Here is an 18,977-nt window from a genome sequence, read left to right as displayed (position 1 = left end):
CCGCTGTCTGATTCTCCGGCTGTTTGCCAGGAAGACATAAAATAAAACAAAATAGAAACAAAAGCGAGCCAAAAGCCTCCCGCGCAGTGGCGACCGCAGCAGCGTCTCCGCGATGTTTCACGCGAGTGTGTCCGTGGACCCGGGGGAGGGAAGGACAGGTCGCCGTCACCGATCTGCCCACCTGTCCCCACCCCCGCCCTCCTGGCGCTCGGCTCTCACCTGGGGCCCGCTGCCCGGCAGTGCGGCGGCCGGGACCTTCCCCCTCAGTGGCCCCAGCCCGGCCGTGAGGCGTGGGGCGAGGCGGCAGGCCCGGCGGGCGGCATCTTCCTCAAGCGGCGGAGAGGCTGGCGGGGCCGTTACCATGGAGACCACGGCGGCCGCGGCAGCCGAGGACGCAGCCTTCCGCCGGGCGCCCGGAGGACAGCCTGTGGCCACGGACCCGGTGTCCTCCAAGCCCGACCAACGGGGCCAACGGAGTGACCCTACAATAAGCAAAGAATAAACTGGGAAAGTAGGGGGATAAAAGGCGAAGGGGCAGGGGGCTTCGCTAGGCCACCAGTGGCTACGGCAACAGCCAGAGGCGGTGTGCGCGGCCGGAACGGACAGCGGCCAAGGCCCCCCGGCCCGGAAGGCGGCTGCCTCGGGGCAACGGACGCGCGTCCTCGCGGGCCAGGCCGTGACTCAGCGGCGCGAGCAGGCAACCGCGGCTCCGCGGACCCCGTGCAGCCGGCCGCGGCTTCCGCTTTCCGGGTTTTACCGCGGAGGTGGCTCCGCCCCGGCGCGAGCCTGCCTGCGCGAGCCTCGGGCCAGGCTCCCGGATGCAGGGGCCGGGGAGCCGCTGGCTCTCTCGGCCCGCGCAGCCGCCCCGGACGACCCCACAAGCCGCTTCCACCCAAGTGCCTCTTCCAGCTCTCGATCTAAAGGAAGCTGATCTTGATAGTCTAAGGGCTAGTTCCCGCTCCTTTCTTTGTGCTTCGTTGTTTTTATCTGTCTCCCCAATGGGCTCGTGAGCTCCATGCCTGGCACGAGGCTGGCGCACATGTTCTCAATCTTTGAGGAATGAACGAATGCTATCAATTTACACTGCGCTGAGGCCAAGGGCCTGGGCAGGCTGCGGCTTCCTATGCCCTGCCTCTCCCGCTCTCAGGATTCTGGGTGTCCAGGGACCAGGGATGAGGAGGGGGCGAGGCTTGTGCAGCTGCAGGGCACTTTCCCAAATTAGAGTAGGGGGAGGTGGCGGCGGGAAGAGCTATTTCCAGGTTAAGAATTCAACCAGGCTGACGGAAATCGGGAGAAAGGGACAGCTGCTCCCCCCAGTGAAGATCAGGATGTGTTAAGGTTCTAAACCGCTTTCCTCCTCTACACAGTGGTTGGTTGGTTGTCATTAATGAACCACTGACCCCCTCACAGCCACCTCACCTCAACTGCAGCAGGGTCCCTGCTTGCCTGCATGTGTCATTTGGCTCAGGTAAAGCTAATCATAAGTATGATGGTTACACTAGCTACCACTTCAGAAAGCCTAAGTATGGTTCTGGATGTTTTACAGACATTTCCAATCATCCATTAAATCGACCATAAGGTGGAAGTTACCCCATCTTATTGATGACGAAATTCTGGCGAGAAGATAAATGTGACTCCCACAGAAAGAATTTAAAATGACTTCACCCAGGCTTATTTTTATATTGCAAATTGGCAGTGGTTTCCCTCTCTGCTTTTGCTTCTTGACAGCTTTGCCCTTCTAGGCTAAACATTCCAATTCCGTTGAAGACAAATGGCCAACTTTAAAAAACAAAAACAACTGGATAAATGACAAATAAGTCTTTTTTTGCATTTCTAAATATTTGCTTTAAGTTACATTAATAGCAGAAACATTTTACTTCATTGCTTAGCCCTGGAAAAAGGCTCTCTGTGGAGTCATGGAAGAAGAGAGTCAGGTAGATCACAGGAGGGGAGAACAGTGTGCAGCAAACCCTCCTTTAGGAGCCCTTTACACTTAGTGCTTCCTGAGGCTGTCGCTGAACAAAGCATGGGCTTTGAACCTGAACTGCCTTTAGATGCCTGCTCCCACTAACGGTCCGACAATTTGTCAACCCAACAAGCCCGTTTTCTCACCTATTACAAAGATCGTCTTGTTACTTTCCTTCTTAAAGGCTGAGGATTCAAATACCCCATATTAAGTGGCTGGCCCACCACAGTTATTCAAAAAAAAGGTAGTTCCCTGTCTTTTCCTTTACTAGTGAGAACCAAGGGCTAACAGTGCCAAGGACAGGTCCCTCAATTAAGAAGTTCACACAAATAAAAACGAACGGGGGAAAGAAATCCACTGCATTGTCACTTAAAACATCAATTACATCTCTATGCACCACCTTGATTAACACTGCATGCGTGCACTTTCAGAAATATCACATCAGCAGAATAAAAATGTAAGGTTGTCCTCAAAATTAGGTATAAACCAATTTAAGCAGCGGGAAATGTAACTGCCTCAAATGCCAAGTGTGGCTTTTCTTCTTCCCCCAAACTAGCTGTATCTCAATATGGATGGGATTTCCCCCAGATACCTATGACCTTTTGTAAAATACTAGAAAATAATAGGGGACATAGGTTGGGGTGGGGGGATTAAATGGTTTAAAAACAGGTTCCAGGTAGGTTAGAATTCACATGTGCTAGTCACTTTATCACAAAACATCAGTAAAGGACAAATCAGACTTTGTTTATTAAAAAAATACTTTACAGGAAAAAAAAAAAAAACCTCTATGCATTCCATTGTCCTATTTTACAAAGAAATAGCTTAACAATTTAACACACTTAAGACAGCTACAAAAAAAGCACTGTGCTAAAAGATTATTCACACAAATTTAGATTTAAGACTATTCATTAAAAACCTTTTTAAAACACTTGTTAATGTCAATAAACAAACTAAGGCCACACAACGCAAATAGTCCGCCAGGCAAATTATACATTTCATCTATATGCAAAGACCTCTTAGATAAATTAAAGCCACAGGAAAAAAAGTCTTAGCTGCCAATCAAAATGGAGTTTAGTCACAAAAAAACACTATTACATGAAAATTTACAACATGTGAAAGAAGTAGTACATAAGTATTTCTTTAGAGAGAATTGAAAAGTGCTATATTAAGAGACAGTGGTCTCAACTACATGCACAAGTGGATCCTAAAAAATGTATGAAGAAAATGGAAGGCCATAATATTTATGGAGAGATACTTGCTTTTAAAGCAACAAACTTTCAGCATGAGGATAGGTCCCTTATATGCTAAAGCAAAACACCTCTTGTACATTCCTTCTACTTACTGCATGACCAATAAATACAGCTACAACCTGTTTTTTAAAAAAATAAAACTTAGCAGAAATATGAACTTCTGGCATGTACTAGTCAAAACTTCTTTTTTAAAAAGCTTTAGCAATGACAAACAGATTTATTAGAAAGACACAAACTCAATTATCCTGAAGATTTAAACACAAATTTTTAATGGCAAATACCGATGAAAATATTATGGACTAATATTAATGATCAAGAATGTATGCATTAAAGGTTTTCTTGAATTTTGGAGTTTTGTTCCTAAATTAGCTTTCATTCTAGACAATATTTATAGAGGGAAAGGCAGTAAGCAAAAGTTGCCCCAGTCATTATGAACTTTATGCCTATTAAGATTGATGAAAGAAAGATAATGCGAAACATCTTTTCCTAAGGTTTAGTAAAGAACTTTATTTAGTAAGCTCGTTTTTCTTATTACAAGAGCTTGTAATATTAGTCATCTGATATTCCAACTGTCTCTAAGGGGAAAGGGCACCTTTCAAAAGTCTTTAAAAATATTGAAGTACCAGTGAAACAAATTGTAAGTGCTGAATAAGCAAATTAATAAACAAATAATCAATAATAGCCTAGAAATTCCTTTTTAAAAGAGTTAAAACTTTGGAGGGGAAAAGTCATACGTAAGTTTTTATTATTATTGCTTTATGAATTTGGAATACCTCTTTGAATCCTAATCCTAGTCCTAGCATATCTTGGTATAATTATAGAATGACTTCTGGGTAAGGGGGAAGACTTTTATTCTTATTAGTAAATATTGTAAAATCATTCTAGCTACTAAGTTAGAAATATTCACATACTGGGTCCTTTCCATAGCACATTTAAAAATAATGTGCTCCACAAAATACTAAAACTTATAGCCACATTCTGCAAGTTATCTCAAAGAGTTGGCACAACGGATAAGATACCAAAAAGGAAGATCAGCTTAAATTTCAGTTACAACTTCACTGCCATCACTACTTTACAAATCAGAAGACGCCAGTTTGCTCCATGCCTCACTCCACCAAACCAAATAATTTAATGATTTAGAAAAGTTGCAATCATTTGTATCACTAAACTAGGATACAGCTTTGAAAGCAGTAAGAAACTCAAAACTTGGGCTTTTATATTCTTCAGTCTTTAAAGCATGCTATTAAAATCTAATACTCACTCACATAGGACATTCAGAGTTTCCAGATACATTACTAGCTAAATGTTTCTCTCTCCCTATTGCATTTCTAACATACAATGAATTAAGTAGTACATGATTTTAAACATTTTTATACTCTTTTAATGTGTTTATATGGGAGGTGAGGGTAGAAGGTTTATTAAAGGAAAATGGGGATTTGCTTTTGATTGTAGGTCTTTGCAGATCCGCTGGTCCCTGAGTGATCACACACAGTGCTGGCTGTCAGGAGACAGTCTCCTTGTTTATTAGCAATGACCAGCTTAGATGACAGATGGCATCTGCTGGATGGCAAGTGGGAGATGGGGAAATCGGATCTTGGAAGACAAGAAAAATAAAAATAAAAAAGTTTTTGCTTTAGCAACCTTGTTCTTCATGATTATTTTAAAAAACAAATGTTGCCTGAGAAGAATTTTACTTTGCACAGCCTAGTAAAGCTCTATGAAATTCTTCTGGACAGAAAAACAAAAACAAGAACGAACCCAAACCCACATACTTTGTGATTAACCCCCCCCCACCAGTAACAAAAAGCACCCTCAAAGGCAGGTCCCTTAAAAACTAGTCTTGATAAACTAGAATTTACCCTAGAATTTATACCCAAGATTTAAAAACACCCCTGCAATAATCACATTACTTTTCATACCATTCTAATTACCTTATTTACAGAGATAACTAAAACCAACATCACTTTCAATTCATAAATGGTTTACATTGAAATGTTTCTCTATTAGTCTTTATCCTTTTTAACAGAGAATACATACATATACATATATATATAAGGAATAATACAGATTCTAACTAATCACTGCAGTATTTGCTGATGGTTACTTTTCTATCGGTTTACAGTGACCTCTATACTTTGCTAATATGCATTTAACTACACAACAATATTGCACAAAGTAATATTTATATAAGATTTAACCTATTTCAGAATATTTTAGAGAAAATTCATATTTGATATTTCAAAAGATGCAGCTAAGTTTTCATGGTGACAGACATAATAAAGCAGCATCTTTTTTGCCTATGTTAATGTAAATATTCCAAATCTCACCCTCCAGGAAAAAAATCTCCAAATTGCACTATAACCAGGTAGATATAAGAATCTGGCCTTAGGTGTGGGGAGTACTCTTCCTGTAATAAACAAAAGGCCTACAGTATTATTAACTAAGGTAAAAATGTGTATCACATTAACATTCTGAAACAATAGGAAGACTACACCAGCTATATGAACTGTGCCTGTTGGGGAAAAAAAAAATTAAATACTCAGGCACTAAGCATTGGGCTACCTGAAACTCTAGGATGAAGTCTAGTGCCATATTTTTTATTGGAAAGTAACAACACAGAGTAACAGTAAATAAACTCCAGTATTCACCAGTTAAAACTGTGAATTGAAGTGTCTGAACAGTAGATCTTTGTCATGAAGAGGTTTGTGCCAGGTGACAAAAAGTTTTTCTAAAGTTTCATGCACAAAATATGGCAACCTCATCAGAAAGATTGATATCACTCTCTAAGGTGGATATTCGTAATCAGTTTAGGAAGTAAAAGTATCCACACAAAATGCGAGGAAGCCAGGAGGCAGAACAAGAAAGTATCAGGCCAACATTATCTCTTTCACCCAAATTAGCTTCCACAGTTACCTTGTATTCTAGAAAGATTAATGAACCTGGGTAATGAATGACCAAGAACTATTCATCATTAGATATTTTTAATTAAAATATCCACTGGGCTTTAAATAACAGATACAAAAAAGACAGTTTGGATCAGAAAGTGCTGTGCTTTCTCTTTTGTTAAGAAACCAGAGAGCCACTGAATTTTCCTTTGAGACCACCTGTTCCTTACGGGTGGAACTAAATAACTGACTTGCCTTTGAACAAGACGCAGGAACTCTTTCCTGCAACCTATGCCATTTTTACTGTAGAAATTGAATCTGTGCCATAAAGACAGTCCTAAATGATAAATCTAATCTATCATAAAAACAGCAAATATGGCAAGAGACAAGATAAATTTAAAGGAAGTGAATAATTTATCCAAAAAGAATCTGTTATTCCAGAGTTATTTTGATCTGAAGAAGAGATTGAATTATTACCTCACACCTTAAAACAGAAAGTAGCAGCAGACCCACTATTACATACTGTACTAACGGGATAAGATACAACTCTTAACTTTGCATAATCTGTGTAAAAAAGATATGCTTGACATTTGTGGAATGTCATTTCTCTTTATAGAATTATAGGCAAGATTTCTCCAATAAAACTTAACTTAAGCCAGTTATAAAACTATAACTTCACATCAAAATTTAAAAAAGTTAAAAAATGTGTTTGAATATGTACATATCACACAGGAGTGCTTGCGTGCTCCTGTAGCTTGTGTTGCTGCTGCTCAGAGTCCAGTCTACTCTCTGCCTTTAAAACGGGAACAGGCTGTGTCCGCTGATCTTGCTGCAGATTAAGTTCTGAGGAAGGTGGGAAGGACGACGAAGCAGTTGTCAACAGCTGCATCTCTGTGCAGGTTTCTTCAGGTTCAGTTTTTATCCTCACACACTGGGAGTCAACTTCTAACTCTCGCTTTCCAGTTAAATCACGGTCCATCTCAGGACCGCTTTCTGTGTTCTGAGCGGCTTCCGCAACAGGGTGGTACTGTTTGAGCCTTATATGCCAGGCGAGGCTGCACACTGCTGACACCGTTTTGAACTGATGAATGACGTTTCTGGGGATGAAGTAGATATCGTTGTCGCAGAGCTGAATTCTAGCATAGCGAATGCCTTCCCGCCTCATTTGGTTTAGTTTAGCTTCATCCACCCACTGCACACACTGAAGAGGAAAAACAAGTTGCGTGAGTCTTTAAAATAAAATACATAATAATTTAATAAAATATTAGAATTAGCACAGGAAACCGGTGGGGCCAAAATAAAGCGTAAGAATACGAAATGAGATACAGCTTTTAAATTTCCCATAAGGCTTGACAAACATTTTCCCTCATATTTTACGACCTCTCTAGCAACACAGGACAGGCTCAAGTCAAGATAGCCTAGATAATCATTTAAATAAGTATTTTAAATTACAGCTAAGTATCAATGTTCTTTGCTATACACAAGGGCAACATCTATCTGCTTCTTCAGTCTTTCAACCTTCTGCAGGTGGGCACCCAGTGCAATGGGGCTCACAGCTGGGACTCAGGGGGCCAGAACTGAGGCGCCCAGGCCCTCTGACCATCCGGGGCCCACCACTGAAGGAATCTCGGGCATTCTGATTGGGAAACGCTGATTTTCGAGACCCTCCACAAAAAGCCTTAAATAGTCATAAAATTAAGTCCACCATCCCATGTTTCCAACTATAAGATAAAAGGCAAAATAAAATGCATAAAGACACTTATTTCCAAAATCTCACTTAAAGGGTAACAAAAAAGTAAGAGTCACTACCTGAGAAACTGGAGGTTCATGAAGGTCTAACTGAAGTCTCTGTACAACATCAGTAAAATCCTCAGCATGAAAACAAATCACATCTTTGGTTATGCGAGGATGGTCACTCCTAAGATTAATAAGAGTAAGCTTCAGAAACAATCAAACAATGGAAAATGACAAATTTCAGGTTCCCTACCCTTGGAACTGCTACTCTAGTATAGAAATAGAGTATAGCTCCTAAGAACAAAGTATACATTTGCTCCTTTCATCAGCTTGAAACAATAAACAAAACACTAAAAAAACTGTTTTTAAACAAGAAAATTAGATTAGTTGTTACTAAACGAAAACAACAGAGGCTAAAAACAGGGAGTTGTCCCCTGGACCAGTGACACGGGCGGCACGCGGCCCCGCCACCGCCACGCCACCCTGCGGTCGTCAGCCACACAAGTGTCAGCCCTTCCCGTTTTCCAAAGTAGAGAAGAGGAAGAAAAGGAGAATATCTTTATCTTGGAATAATTATTATCAAGCTGTGACTGAACTATGTTTTAGAAAAATTAGATCCAACTCTATAATAATATTGAGGGTCCTGATATCATAAATATGAAAACCAAATAGAAAGTTTTAACGTGAACTTTGTTAAAGCTGTGCCCCAAATGAATGTAAAAGGGTGTAGCCATTATGGAAAAACAGTATGGCAGTTCCTACGAAAGTTAAAAATAGCACTACCACATGGTCTAGCAATTCCACTTCTGGGTATAGATCCAAAAGATTAAAAGCAAGGACACCAGATATTTGTTCTATCAGCCAAAAGGTGGAAGCAACCCAGGTGTCCACTGATGGATAACAGATAAACACCATGTGGCATACACATATAATGGAATACTAGTCAGCATTTAACAGGAAAGAAATTGACCCATGATGCAATATGGATAATCCCTGAGGATGCTATGAACTTTGAGAACATTATGCTAAATAAAACCAGCCAATCACAAAAGACAACTACTGTATGAGTCCAGTGATATGAGATATTACAGTCAAGTTCACAGACACAGAAAGAATGATGATTTGTGGGACCTGGGTGTGAGGGAAAGGGAGTTATGGCTTGTGGGTATAAAGTTTCAGTTTTGCAAGATGAAAAAGTTAAGGAGATCTGTTTCACAACAAAGTGAATACATTTAACACTCCTGAACTGTACATTTAAAAATGGTTGACTTTTACTTTTGTTCTGTGCATTTTACAATTTTTCGAAAAAGTAGTCCCCGATCTTTTAAACTGAGACTAGATTTTCTGAGACAACATTAACCAACCTTGCAGTTGAGCTCCATTAACTTACCATTCGCCAAACTGTACAGCTTTCAAAACCCCAACAGCGGCCGTACTCTGCCAGTCAAACCCTTGACCTACGTGATCAGCGTGAGCTCTTGTCCTGTCTTCAAAGAGAACTTCACGGGGTTCACTGGTCCGAGGTAGGTACTGGAGATTTTTAATTTCATTCATTGATCTGGAGTTGATTTGGTTGTGAAGTAAAGGGAAGAAAAAAAGTATTAACAGTAATAAGGCAAAAAAGTCAGCTAAGATACCAAATTTCAAAGAAGAAGAAAGGTAAGAGGGTTCAACTGATTTTTGATGATTACATTTAACACATTCTATTGGAATGTTTAATGTGATTACCTTCCTCTCTTCGTAGGTAATGACAATAAAGGAACTATCTCCGGCTCAAATATAGTGTTTAGATATATAAAATTTGGTTGCCTAGCAACAGAAAATACAATTCAATGTTCAAGGCTGTGTATTGCTTTACCCTGAGTCATTTTTTACTCAAAACACCTGTAATTCCACTAACATTCTACAAGACTTGATTCAAGATAGCAAACTGAGCATCTACATGAAAATGAAAGCAAAAGGCTTCACACTAACATGGAGGGTGGGGGAGTGGCCGTGGGGAGGGGGAGAAGATGGGGAATGGACAGAGGTACAGATGAAACAGAATTGCCTGAGTTGACAGCTAACTGCTACTGATTACATGAGAGCTTCTTATATTATCTCCTGCTTTTTATATGCTCAATAAATTGTAAGTATAATAATCTAAAGTAATAGTAAAAGAATGAGTAAGAAGCAACAAAGGAAATAAATTACTGATAGAAAATTATTAAAAGGGTCGTGGACTAATAAAACTGAGCAGAGAAAGCCAAAGGCCTAAAAGTACACGTTGAGGAGGTGGCAGCTGAAAAGGCAGCAGGCTGCCAAGAGACTTTGGAGAAGCTTACAAGTCAAAAAAAAAAAAAGAAAAAAAAAAGTCAGGTATAATGGTGATAACTAGACAGAAATGAAGTAAGGCTGGGGAAGGGAAATTAAAGTGAAATTCTGCAGGCAAACCAGCCCCCTGCCCCCCGTGTAAGCAGGAGTGTGGAGAGCAGACATTCCCCGCCGTGGGGGGCACTGTGAGGGACCCCCCCCGCAGCCCTCGCTCATTTTCTGTCCCTGATGGAACTCTGGTTTTCATTAGGGATCTGCTCCCGTGTGTGACCTCATTCGCAAGTGGAGGTGGGGGAAAAGCTGAATAATCTTTAACTTGAAATACTTATTATTGCGCTATGATTGAACTACTTTCTAGAGAGATGAGATCCGAGCCCACAGTAACAGTGAAGGTCCTGACATCACAGATGCTCACGGGCCGAGGAAGCTCATTCCCCTCACCAGTGGCTGATGCAGTAGGCACAGGCAGGCACTGGTCTGCCTAGAGCTCCGAGAGGAAATCTGCTAAGGAGACTTCTTGGAAGTTTCTAGCCTTAAGAGAGAAATAAAATAAAAGATAGACCCTTCTTCTATTATCTATAACCAGACCCAGATGGGATGCCTGGAACTGCTGCGGCCACCGGCAGCCAGAAAGGAAACCGTTGTTAGTATAACGCCTAGGTCAAAAAATGACAGAAGCAGAAAAAAGGAAAACACCTGGCTCCTTGATGGGAGCGCCGAGTCACTGACCATATGGCACCTACGGACTTCTCCGGACTTCTCGACACACAGAATAACATTCTATGTCATGAACCAGTTTGAATTAAAAAATCTTATGAATATATATTGACTAAAATTTAAAAGGTTAATATGCCTAAAGGTGGGATTATGGGTATTTTTGCCTTCTGTTTATTTTCTATTATCCAATTTTTTTAAGTTTATAATAATCTGGAAATAAACAGTGGTCATTTCCTTTCATCATCATGGTGTAGAAAAGCTGTTGTAGTTTCAGTTTACTGCCAGGTTTTTACCACGCACCACCTTGCATTCATATATAGTTTTCACAGAGTGTTTTCATGCGCTATCTCAAGAACCTAGGGTTATTCCACACTTAACGCTGGTATCATTTGCCAATGAGCTTTAAGGTGAGGTCTAGACTAGTCCATTATTACTCACTTCTGGGTACTTATTTTGAGTTGCTATTTGTAGCTAAGCAAGTATTTATTTTCAGTTTCATTATATGAGATTTTTCATAGTACTAGAGTGAGTTAATCTACATTTAAGTGCCTGAAAAACAAAATATATTAGCCCAATGTACATTATTATGGAGAATACATTATTGATTTCATTCAGCAAACACGATCACCTGCAATGTGTCATAAAGACAGAGAATAAAACACAATGCCTGTCCTTAAAATCCTGAAAACTTAAGTTTAAAATAAAACAAAAACACGTGAGCTCAGAGAAGGAAACTATTAGGGAAGGGAACAAAGAAAAGCTTCACAAGTAAAGTGACATCTCCGAAGAGGTTTGAAAATCTAGCTAGAGCTTGCCAGGCAGAGAGGAAGATGGGGGCAGGGCTGCCATTCCAAGCCAAACGGACAGAGCCCAGCGCAGGGCCGTGGACACTGAACTCAGCGTGGCCACGGTGGGCTGAGGGCAGATACACCACAGAGGTGCTGCGGGGGCCAGGTTATGAAGGACCCTTGTCAGCCACACGAAGGAGTTAGGACTTTTGTCCTGCAGGCAGTTAGGACCTACTTTTTAAGGTAAGAAGTGAAAAATAAATGTTTTTTAGGAGGATGCCTCACTCTTGATGACTGCGCTAGGGGTGGCCTGCACTAAGGAACTGATGACGAGACCGCCCTTCAAACAATCCAGACAAATGATGTTCCAACTGTGCTCAGGTCTCAACCGTTTTTATAAGCCATCAACTGTTAAAAAGTGCTCCCTGAGAAAAATAACTGTTTACCGTCGTCTTTTGAAGGGTGACTTTGGCATATCTGCCGTAGGGATCATCTGCTCTCCTGGCCTCACCCACATGATAGGTCCGTCATCGCTCTGGGACCTACACTGGAGTCGCAGGCTGGAAAGTGTGCCCCAGGGCAACGTCATCTGGAAGTCAGATGTGTCGCATTAAAAAACACGTTAGACTATTTACAAGTTAACCTCCCCACCCAGAGGAAAGCTCTAAGAAGCTTATTTTGTGTAGTTATATGAAGAAATAAATGTAGTTGACAGTAATTTATATACACAAAAGGAAACTGAAGTGAAATATTTTGTACCAATAATTTCCTAAACATTTCTATTCAAAACACTGGATAAAATTTCATTTTAACCAGACAAAATTAGCTTAATCATTTTTAGTGAAAAGTGTCCACTTAAGTAATGATCCAAACTTTAATACTATGAATTAACACTCACTTTCAGAAATGGTGATTCTTCTAACATATCCAGGAACTCTGGGAAATAATCACCAACTTCTTCATCAACTGCTCCAACAAGACTGATCTGCCGCATGGGACCTGCTCGGTAGGTGCCACAGCAGTATGTCCTGTTGACCTGAGATAAGCATGGAAGAGGGGGAGAAAGAAATGAAGACACTACAATATAATAAAAGAATGAGACTATGGTATTGCTTCCAATGTTGCTATTTCTTCTACATACTAAGAACTCAACGGTCAGTCAGTACCTTGGACAAAGCCAGTAGTTACAGAAAAGCACCCAAGCACACCGACAAATATACTGATCTATGTTCCACAAACAGCAAATTTAGGTGCAACTTAGTCTATGGTCCCAACATCTCAAAGAAATATTGAAGACATTAAGATATACTTAAACTTCTCTGAGAATAATTTTTGAAGTCTTTAAACACTTTAAAGTGATCTTTATTTAGGAAAATCATAAACAATAAAGCTGGCAGGGCAGACCACGGTCAGAGCAACCCTCCACGTTCACTTTGTGCTCTCCAGCGGGAAAGGCTTCACCACCAGGCCAGACCCGGGCTGACTGTTACCAGCCCGATCTCCCGGTACTTCCACGTGAGGTCCTCCGCCCTAGTCAGGCTCACCTTTTTCTCTCTCCAACTTATGCCCAAGTTATTTCTACCTGCAATGATTCTTCTCTTGAATCTGCCCTACTTGGAGTGTCCTCTTTGCTGTCAAACCATATCTTATCTATCTTTCAAAGATCAGTTCAAGACTTCTGTTCTTCTGGAAGCCTTCCTGATCTCCCTTCATGATCTTTCCCTTTTCTGAAGTCTAATGTTACCTGTAAGCACATAAACATTTTCTCTGTAGCAACTCTCGTGACTTTAGAATGTATTTCATACAAATTTGTAGCTTAAAGAATCCCAGCATTCAAATCAAATCTACCAATATCAATACAATCTATTATTACTGAGTCATTTCATAGATGTCCTTAAACTTCTACCTCTTATTCATTTACTTCCTCACCAGAGGACTTTATTTTTTCATTGCTTTTAGAGAAGAAAGGAAGGAGGGCGAGAGAGAAGGGAAGGAGAGAGAAAGTGAGAGAGAGAGAGAGAGAGAGAGACATTGATGACAGAGAGAAACATCGATCGGTTATAGGCACCCTGACCGGGGATCGAACCTGCAACCTGGGAATGAGCCCTGACCAGGAATCCAATCCACAACCTTTTAGTCCACAAGACAATGCTCCAACCAACTGAATGTGTCTAAAGGGTATAGATAGATCCTATGTATACAGATGACTAGACTAAAAATGCTGGATTAACCAGGATTTCCACCTTGAATCAGTAACCTAGCATTTTCTACCTTAGTAAGATGGCGATTAAATTGAAAACCCTAACATATAGATGTACTTTTTTATAAGGTGGGTCTCTATTGAAGATTCAAAACAAAGTCAATTGCTCCTGCCCTTTTTTTTTTTTTTTAAGATTTTATTTATTTTTAGAGAGGGGGAAGGGAGGAAAAAAGAGGAGAGAAAACATCTATGTGAGAGAAAAACACAGATCAGTGGCAAGCACACTAACCGGAAGCTGAACTCACAACCCAGGCATGAGCCCTGACTGGGAATCAACTGGCTCCTTTCACTTCACAGAACGCTGCCCGACCAACTGAGCCACACCAGTCAGGACCACTGCTACAGTTTTATTAAAGATTTTTTTTTAAAGATTTTATTTATTTATTTTTAGAGAGAGGGGAAGGGAGGAAGAGAAACACCAATCTATCGGTTGCGAGAGACATCATCTATCGGTTGCCTATCACGCCCCCAACCAGAGACCTGGCCCACGACCCAGGCCTGTGCCCTGACCTGAAAGTGAACCTGGGACCCTCTGACTTGCAGGCCCTCTCTCAATCCACTGAGCCACACTAGCCAGGGCAATTTTTTTAAATGTCACTTATTTTGCCTCAATAGAAAAAGCATGAATGACCATCCAGTATTTCTTACATGATTTTTGATTATTAATTCTTTAGCAGCATTTTCAGAATCAACGCACTATTCTTCTTCCACAATTTTCCACAGATAAACATCGCTGCCAGCTATATACATAGAGGGGGGGGGAAAGCTGTATATCTTTTTCTCAGTTATCACGAATTTTTAAAAAAATTCCTTCTAAAGCTTTCCCCCAAGATCACCTTAGATGATCTTTTAGCAGCAACAGCCCAGGCCATAATTACCTTGCATATTTAAATTAGTTACCTTCCATTCGTTTGGATGATCATCATGCTATAAAAGCCAGGGGAGGCAGGGTGGTCACGGGATAGAAGGAGAAGGAAGAGGAAGTAATGGAGCTTTTCTAAGCATTATTTTAACTTTTCTCAGTCAAGCACCCTAAAATGATGAAAGCAGGTTTAACCTTCAATACCAGTTCTAGAAATTGTATGCTTTCAGGTGTAATAATATCAACCTCCCCTAAACACCTCCCCTGATTATTCCCAATTATAGGAAATTCCTTTACCAAAAAAGACTTCCAAATTATACATGATGGTACCATCTTATGGGAGAAAAAATTCTGAAGACTTATCTCAATTTAAAGCTCACATAACTCAAGGCCAATCCTGAAGTGCACTGCCCCTCTGGTAATTTTCCATTTCCTTGGTCTGCTGGCTTTGAGATTATGCAACTCTTCATACAATATTAATTTGAAGGAGTCCACACTAAATTTTGCATACAAAGGGAGACTGGATTAATATTTTTATATCACAGTACTCCAAGTTTTCCTAATTTAAATACCACTTTATTCAACGGCACTGAACTTGAAAACAACTTAAAATGCAAATATCTAGGATAACTAATATGTGATATAAGCAAAATTAAATTACCTTCTCTTGCTTAGAAAGAAAGTAAACCTGAAGAGGAGAAATAGTTAACTTTGTGTTTGCTGAGGCTAGAAATGAAGTAATCAGCTATTAAACTCTGGTTAAAAAAAAATAGTTATAGTAATAAAGCTGATTAAGAGTCTCTATCATATGAGTAAAATCTTTAAATAAATGCTAGTGTTTGTGCTGCATTGAAATAATTAACAGCACAGTTAGAAGGTGGAAGGCATGTACCACCAGAAATTCAAAAGGTACCAACAACGTGACCCTAATACCAAAGAAGCAAACTATGGCTTATCCCCCAGCACCTGATCTTCCACCCTTGCTTTAGCAGCAGGACATCCTGGCCATACAGCTGAGCTGGGCTCCCGGGCAGCTAAATGTGGCCTGCGACTAGGTTCTGGCCAATGAACGACATGTTGGCTTCAGTTACCTATGCAATTTCCAGAGCGTGTCTTAATAAGCAAGCGGCCTGCTAGCCACTTCCTCTTTCTTTTGAGGGCCAGGCTCAACCATGCATATGACAACAAGAAAGGGAATGGCAAAACTTGAAGACAGAAGCAAAGTAGAATCCTGGATGACCTCACGAAGACCTTTAGACTTGAGAAACTTTTTTGTTCTAGTCTTGTCTGTGAGCCGATCTCTCTGTTACAGGGGTTTAGCACACCCAAAGACAGCAATTAAGATGATTAGTGACCTGCAAACCATACAAACTGGAGAAAGCAAAGAAATTAAAAGTAATTCAAAAGTATTTAACATGAAAAGATTAAAGTGAGGACACAACCATTTCCAAATACTTGGAGGCCTATCACAGAGGAGTAGACTTACATGCTTTAAATGAAGAATAGAAACTATAGGAAAGCCTTCATCACTTGGTTTGCTTTTCTGCTTTTAATCCTCACAGGAGGACATGCTTACTGACTTTAGAGAGAGGGGAAAGGAGGGAGGGAGAGAGGGAGAGAAACATTGATGTTGATGTGAGAGAGAAACACCAACTGGTTTCCTCCCACATGAGCCCAGACCAGGACCAAACCCACAACCTAGGTATGGCATGTGCCCTGACGGCGCGGCCGGTGGCCTTTCGGTTTATAGAATGATGCTCCAACCAACTAAGCCACACTGGCCAAGGCCATATCAATTTTTTAATAAAAGTTCACTGTATATTATATGCCAGACACTGTCCTAAACACAGATACAGCAAACAACACACGTTCTTGACTCCTGGAAACTTACAGTCTAGTAGCAAGTAGCAGACACTAATTTAAATATTTAATTATAAACTGTGACAAGTCTTCAGAATGGAATGTATAAGATGCTAAGGAGAACATGGGATCCTGATCTAAGAGTATAGAGTGTTTCTCAAAGTAACAAGGAACTAAAATCTGTAGAACAAGTTTCATGGACAGAAAAATCTCTTAAGCCTCACCGTTTCCAGAGTCTTTAACTAACTAACTAACTAACTAACTAACTAACTAAAGATGGCCCTGAAGCAATGAGCTGTAGCTGGACTACAGCGAGCCTGTATGGCCACACTGAGACTTCTGGAGGCCCTGACCAGCTCGGGTGGGGGGAGGGGGCGGGAGGGCACTGAAAGAGGAAACCAATTAGGAGGCTTCTGTAATATTCTATATAAAAAAAAAACACACTAATAGCGGTGATCTGATTAAAAAATAAAGAAAAATAAAGATTTTTAAAATATCCAGGAAATAAAATAGTCAGGACTTGGAGAAAGACTAGACATGATGGAAAAGAGAGAGGGATGTCAAGGATGCCTTCCAGGTTCTAGCTGTGCAGCCAGACGGAGAAGCCAGCCTTTGCACTGGAGGAGGACCAGGTCTCGGGGGAGAAGTGGTATCTTCAGTTCCGGACGTGGCGAGCTGGAAGGTGTGGTAGGCTGAATAATGGCTCCCCAAGACAAACAGGTAGTAATCTCTGGAACCTGTGAATGTTACCTCATATGGCAAAAGTACTTTGCAGCTCTGAATAAATTAAGGATTTGGGGATGAGGAGATTATCCTAGATTATCTAGGTGGGCCCTAAATGTAATCACAAGTGTCCTTATAAGGAGGTAGAGGGAGATCTGATTAGAGAGCACAGAAGGCATGAGGATTGGAGGGGGGCATGGGGTCATGCACTTTGAAGCCTGAGGGAGGGGCCACAAGCCAGGAAAGAGAGATGGCCATCAGAAGCTAAAAAAGGCAAAACAAAAAACACAGCATTCTCCTTCAGAGCTTACAGGACAGCAAGAGACTAAATCTGTGTTGTTTTGAGGCACTATGTTTATGGTATTTGGTTATAGCAGCAAGAGGAACATAAAGCACCCTTGAAGCACCAAGTGCCCATGTCAAGAATGGAGCTGGGTCTAAAATCAGAAGCGGTCTAGACTGAGGACATAAATCCTAGTTAACTGGAACTTCAGTCTTAAAAGAGACTTGACAGGAGAAAATATAGAGTTCAAAAAGCAGGGGTCTTGGAAAGTTCCAATTTAAAAATCGCAAAAAGAGGAAGAAAAGCTGACAAAAAAGAATGTAAAGAAGTCATCAAATGGTCAGAGAGGTTAAGAAGAAAACTGAGAGAACACAGCATCATTAATAAAGTCAAAGTAAGAAAATACTCCCAGAAGAGCCTGGTCAGAATGCTGCTGAGACTCCCGGTGAGACGGAGACGAAGCACCCACCACAGAGCGGGTTAGGAGGGCAGACACCAGCCCAGTGGGGTCTGAGGGGAGATGGGGAAACGGGGTCAACAAATGCAGACAATCCTTTCAAGAAGTTTGTTGTGAAAAAAAAGGGAAGGTTGGTAGTTAGAGGGACATAAAGGATTGAGGGAGAATTTTTAAGACAAAAACACCAAGCAACCCTCAATAGGTTGTATAAATGATGTTCATTCCCACAGGCAATATATGAAACTATGTGTTAAACAAACAAAAACAAACAAACTCATAGGCAGAACAGACTGATGGTTGCCAGGAGGGAGGGGAGTTGGGGGATTGGGTGAAAAAGCTGAAGGGACTGGAAAGTACAGATTAATTTACAAAACAGTCACGAGGATATAAAGTGCAACATAGGGAATACAGGTCAATGATATCGTAATAACCATGCACGGTGCCAGGCGGGCACTGGAAATACCAGGGGGGACACTTTGTAAAGTATATAGTGTCTAACCACTGTGCCGCACACCTGAAACTAATACAAAATAATATTGACTGAAAACTGTAATTGAAAAAAATTAAAAATTAAAAAAAAATTTTTTAAAGTATGTGTTGAGCCCTGCTGGCGTGGCTCAGTGGACTGAGTGCCGACCTGCAAACCAAAGGGTCGCCCATTTGATTCCCAGTGCAGGGCACATGCCTGGGTTGCAGGACAGGTCCCAAGTAGGCGAGGGCATGAGCTGCAACCACACACTGATGTTTCTCTCCCTCCCTTCCTTTCTCTAAAAATAAATAAATAAAATCTTTAAAAGAAAAATAAAAAGTGTGTTGACCCAAAATTTCGTTAATAGAAACTTTCAGATCTTTACTAATTTGGTAGGTAAAAATTGGCAT

The 18,977-nt window shown here is 40.9% G+C and overlaps 2 protein-coding genes across 2 annotated transcripts in view; both read right to left on the bottom strand.

Annotated features, from left to right (window-relative positions):
- PHTF1 (putative homeodomain transcription factor 1) overlaps window positions 1-613 on the bottom strand; it is a 49,747-nt gene extending 49,134 nt beyond the window's left edge. Inside the window, exon 1 of the mRNA XM_054564729.1 lies at window positions 220-613. The gene's annotated coding sequence lies outside the window, so the exon portion shown is untranslated. The remainder of the gene's footprint in view (window positions 1-219) is intronic.
- A 5,571-nt stretch (window positions 614-6,184) lies between these two features.
- The window catches only part of RSBN1 (round spermatid basic protein 1), a 36,396-nt gene continuing 23,603 nt past the window's right edge, over window positions 6,185-18,977 (bottom strand). Inside the window, exons 3-7 of the mRNA XM_054564985.1 lie at window positions 12,552-12,689; window positions 12,100-12,242; window positions 9,226-9,393; window positions 7,911-8,019; window positions 6,185-7,302 (exon numbers count right to left, since the gene is read on the bottom strand). Of these exons, the coding sequence (XP_054420960.1) occupies window positions 6,826-7,302; window positions 7,911-8,019; window positions 9,226-9,393; window positions 12,100-12,242; window positions 12,552-12,689 (1,035 nt within the window). The 3' untranslated portion in view covers window positions 6,185-6,825. The remainder of the gene's footprint in view (window positions 7,303-7,910; window positions 8,020-9,225; window positions 9,394-12,099; window positions 12,243-12,551; window positions 12,690-18,977) is intronic.

The sequence above is a fragment of the Pteronotus mesoamericanus genome, unplaced genomic scaffold (genome assembly GCF_021234165.1).
Source record: "Pteronotus mesoamericanus isolate MK-2021 breed Mesoamerican mustached bat unplaced genomic scaffold, CSHL_Meso_final scaffold_99, whole genome shotgun sequence".
Classification (NCBI taxonomy): domain Eukaryota; kingdom Metazoa; phylum Chordata; class Mammalia; order Chiroptera; family Mormoopidae; genus Pteronotus; species Pteronotus mesoamericanus.
The sequence above is the reverse complement of the archived record's forward strand: the minus strand, read 5'-3'. Positions and strand labels throughout refer to the sequence as shown.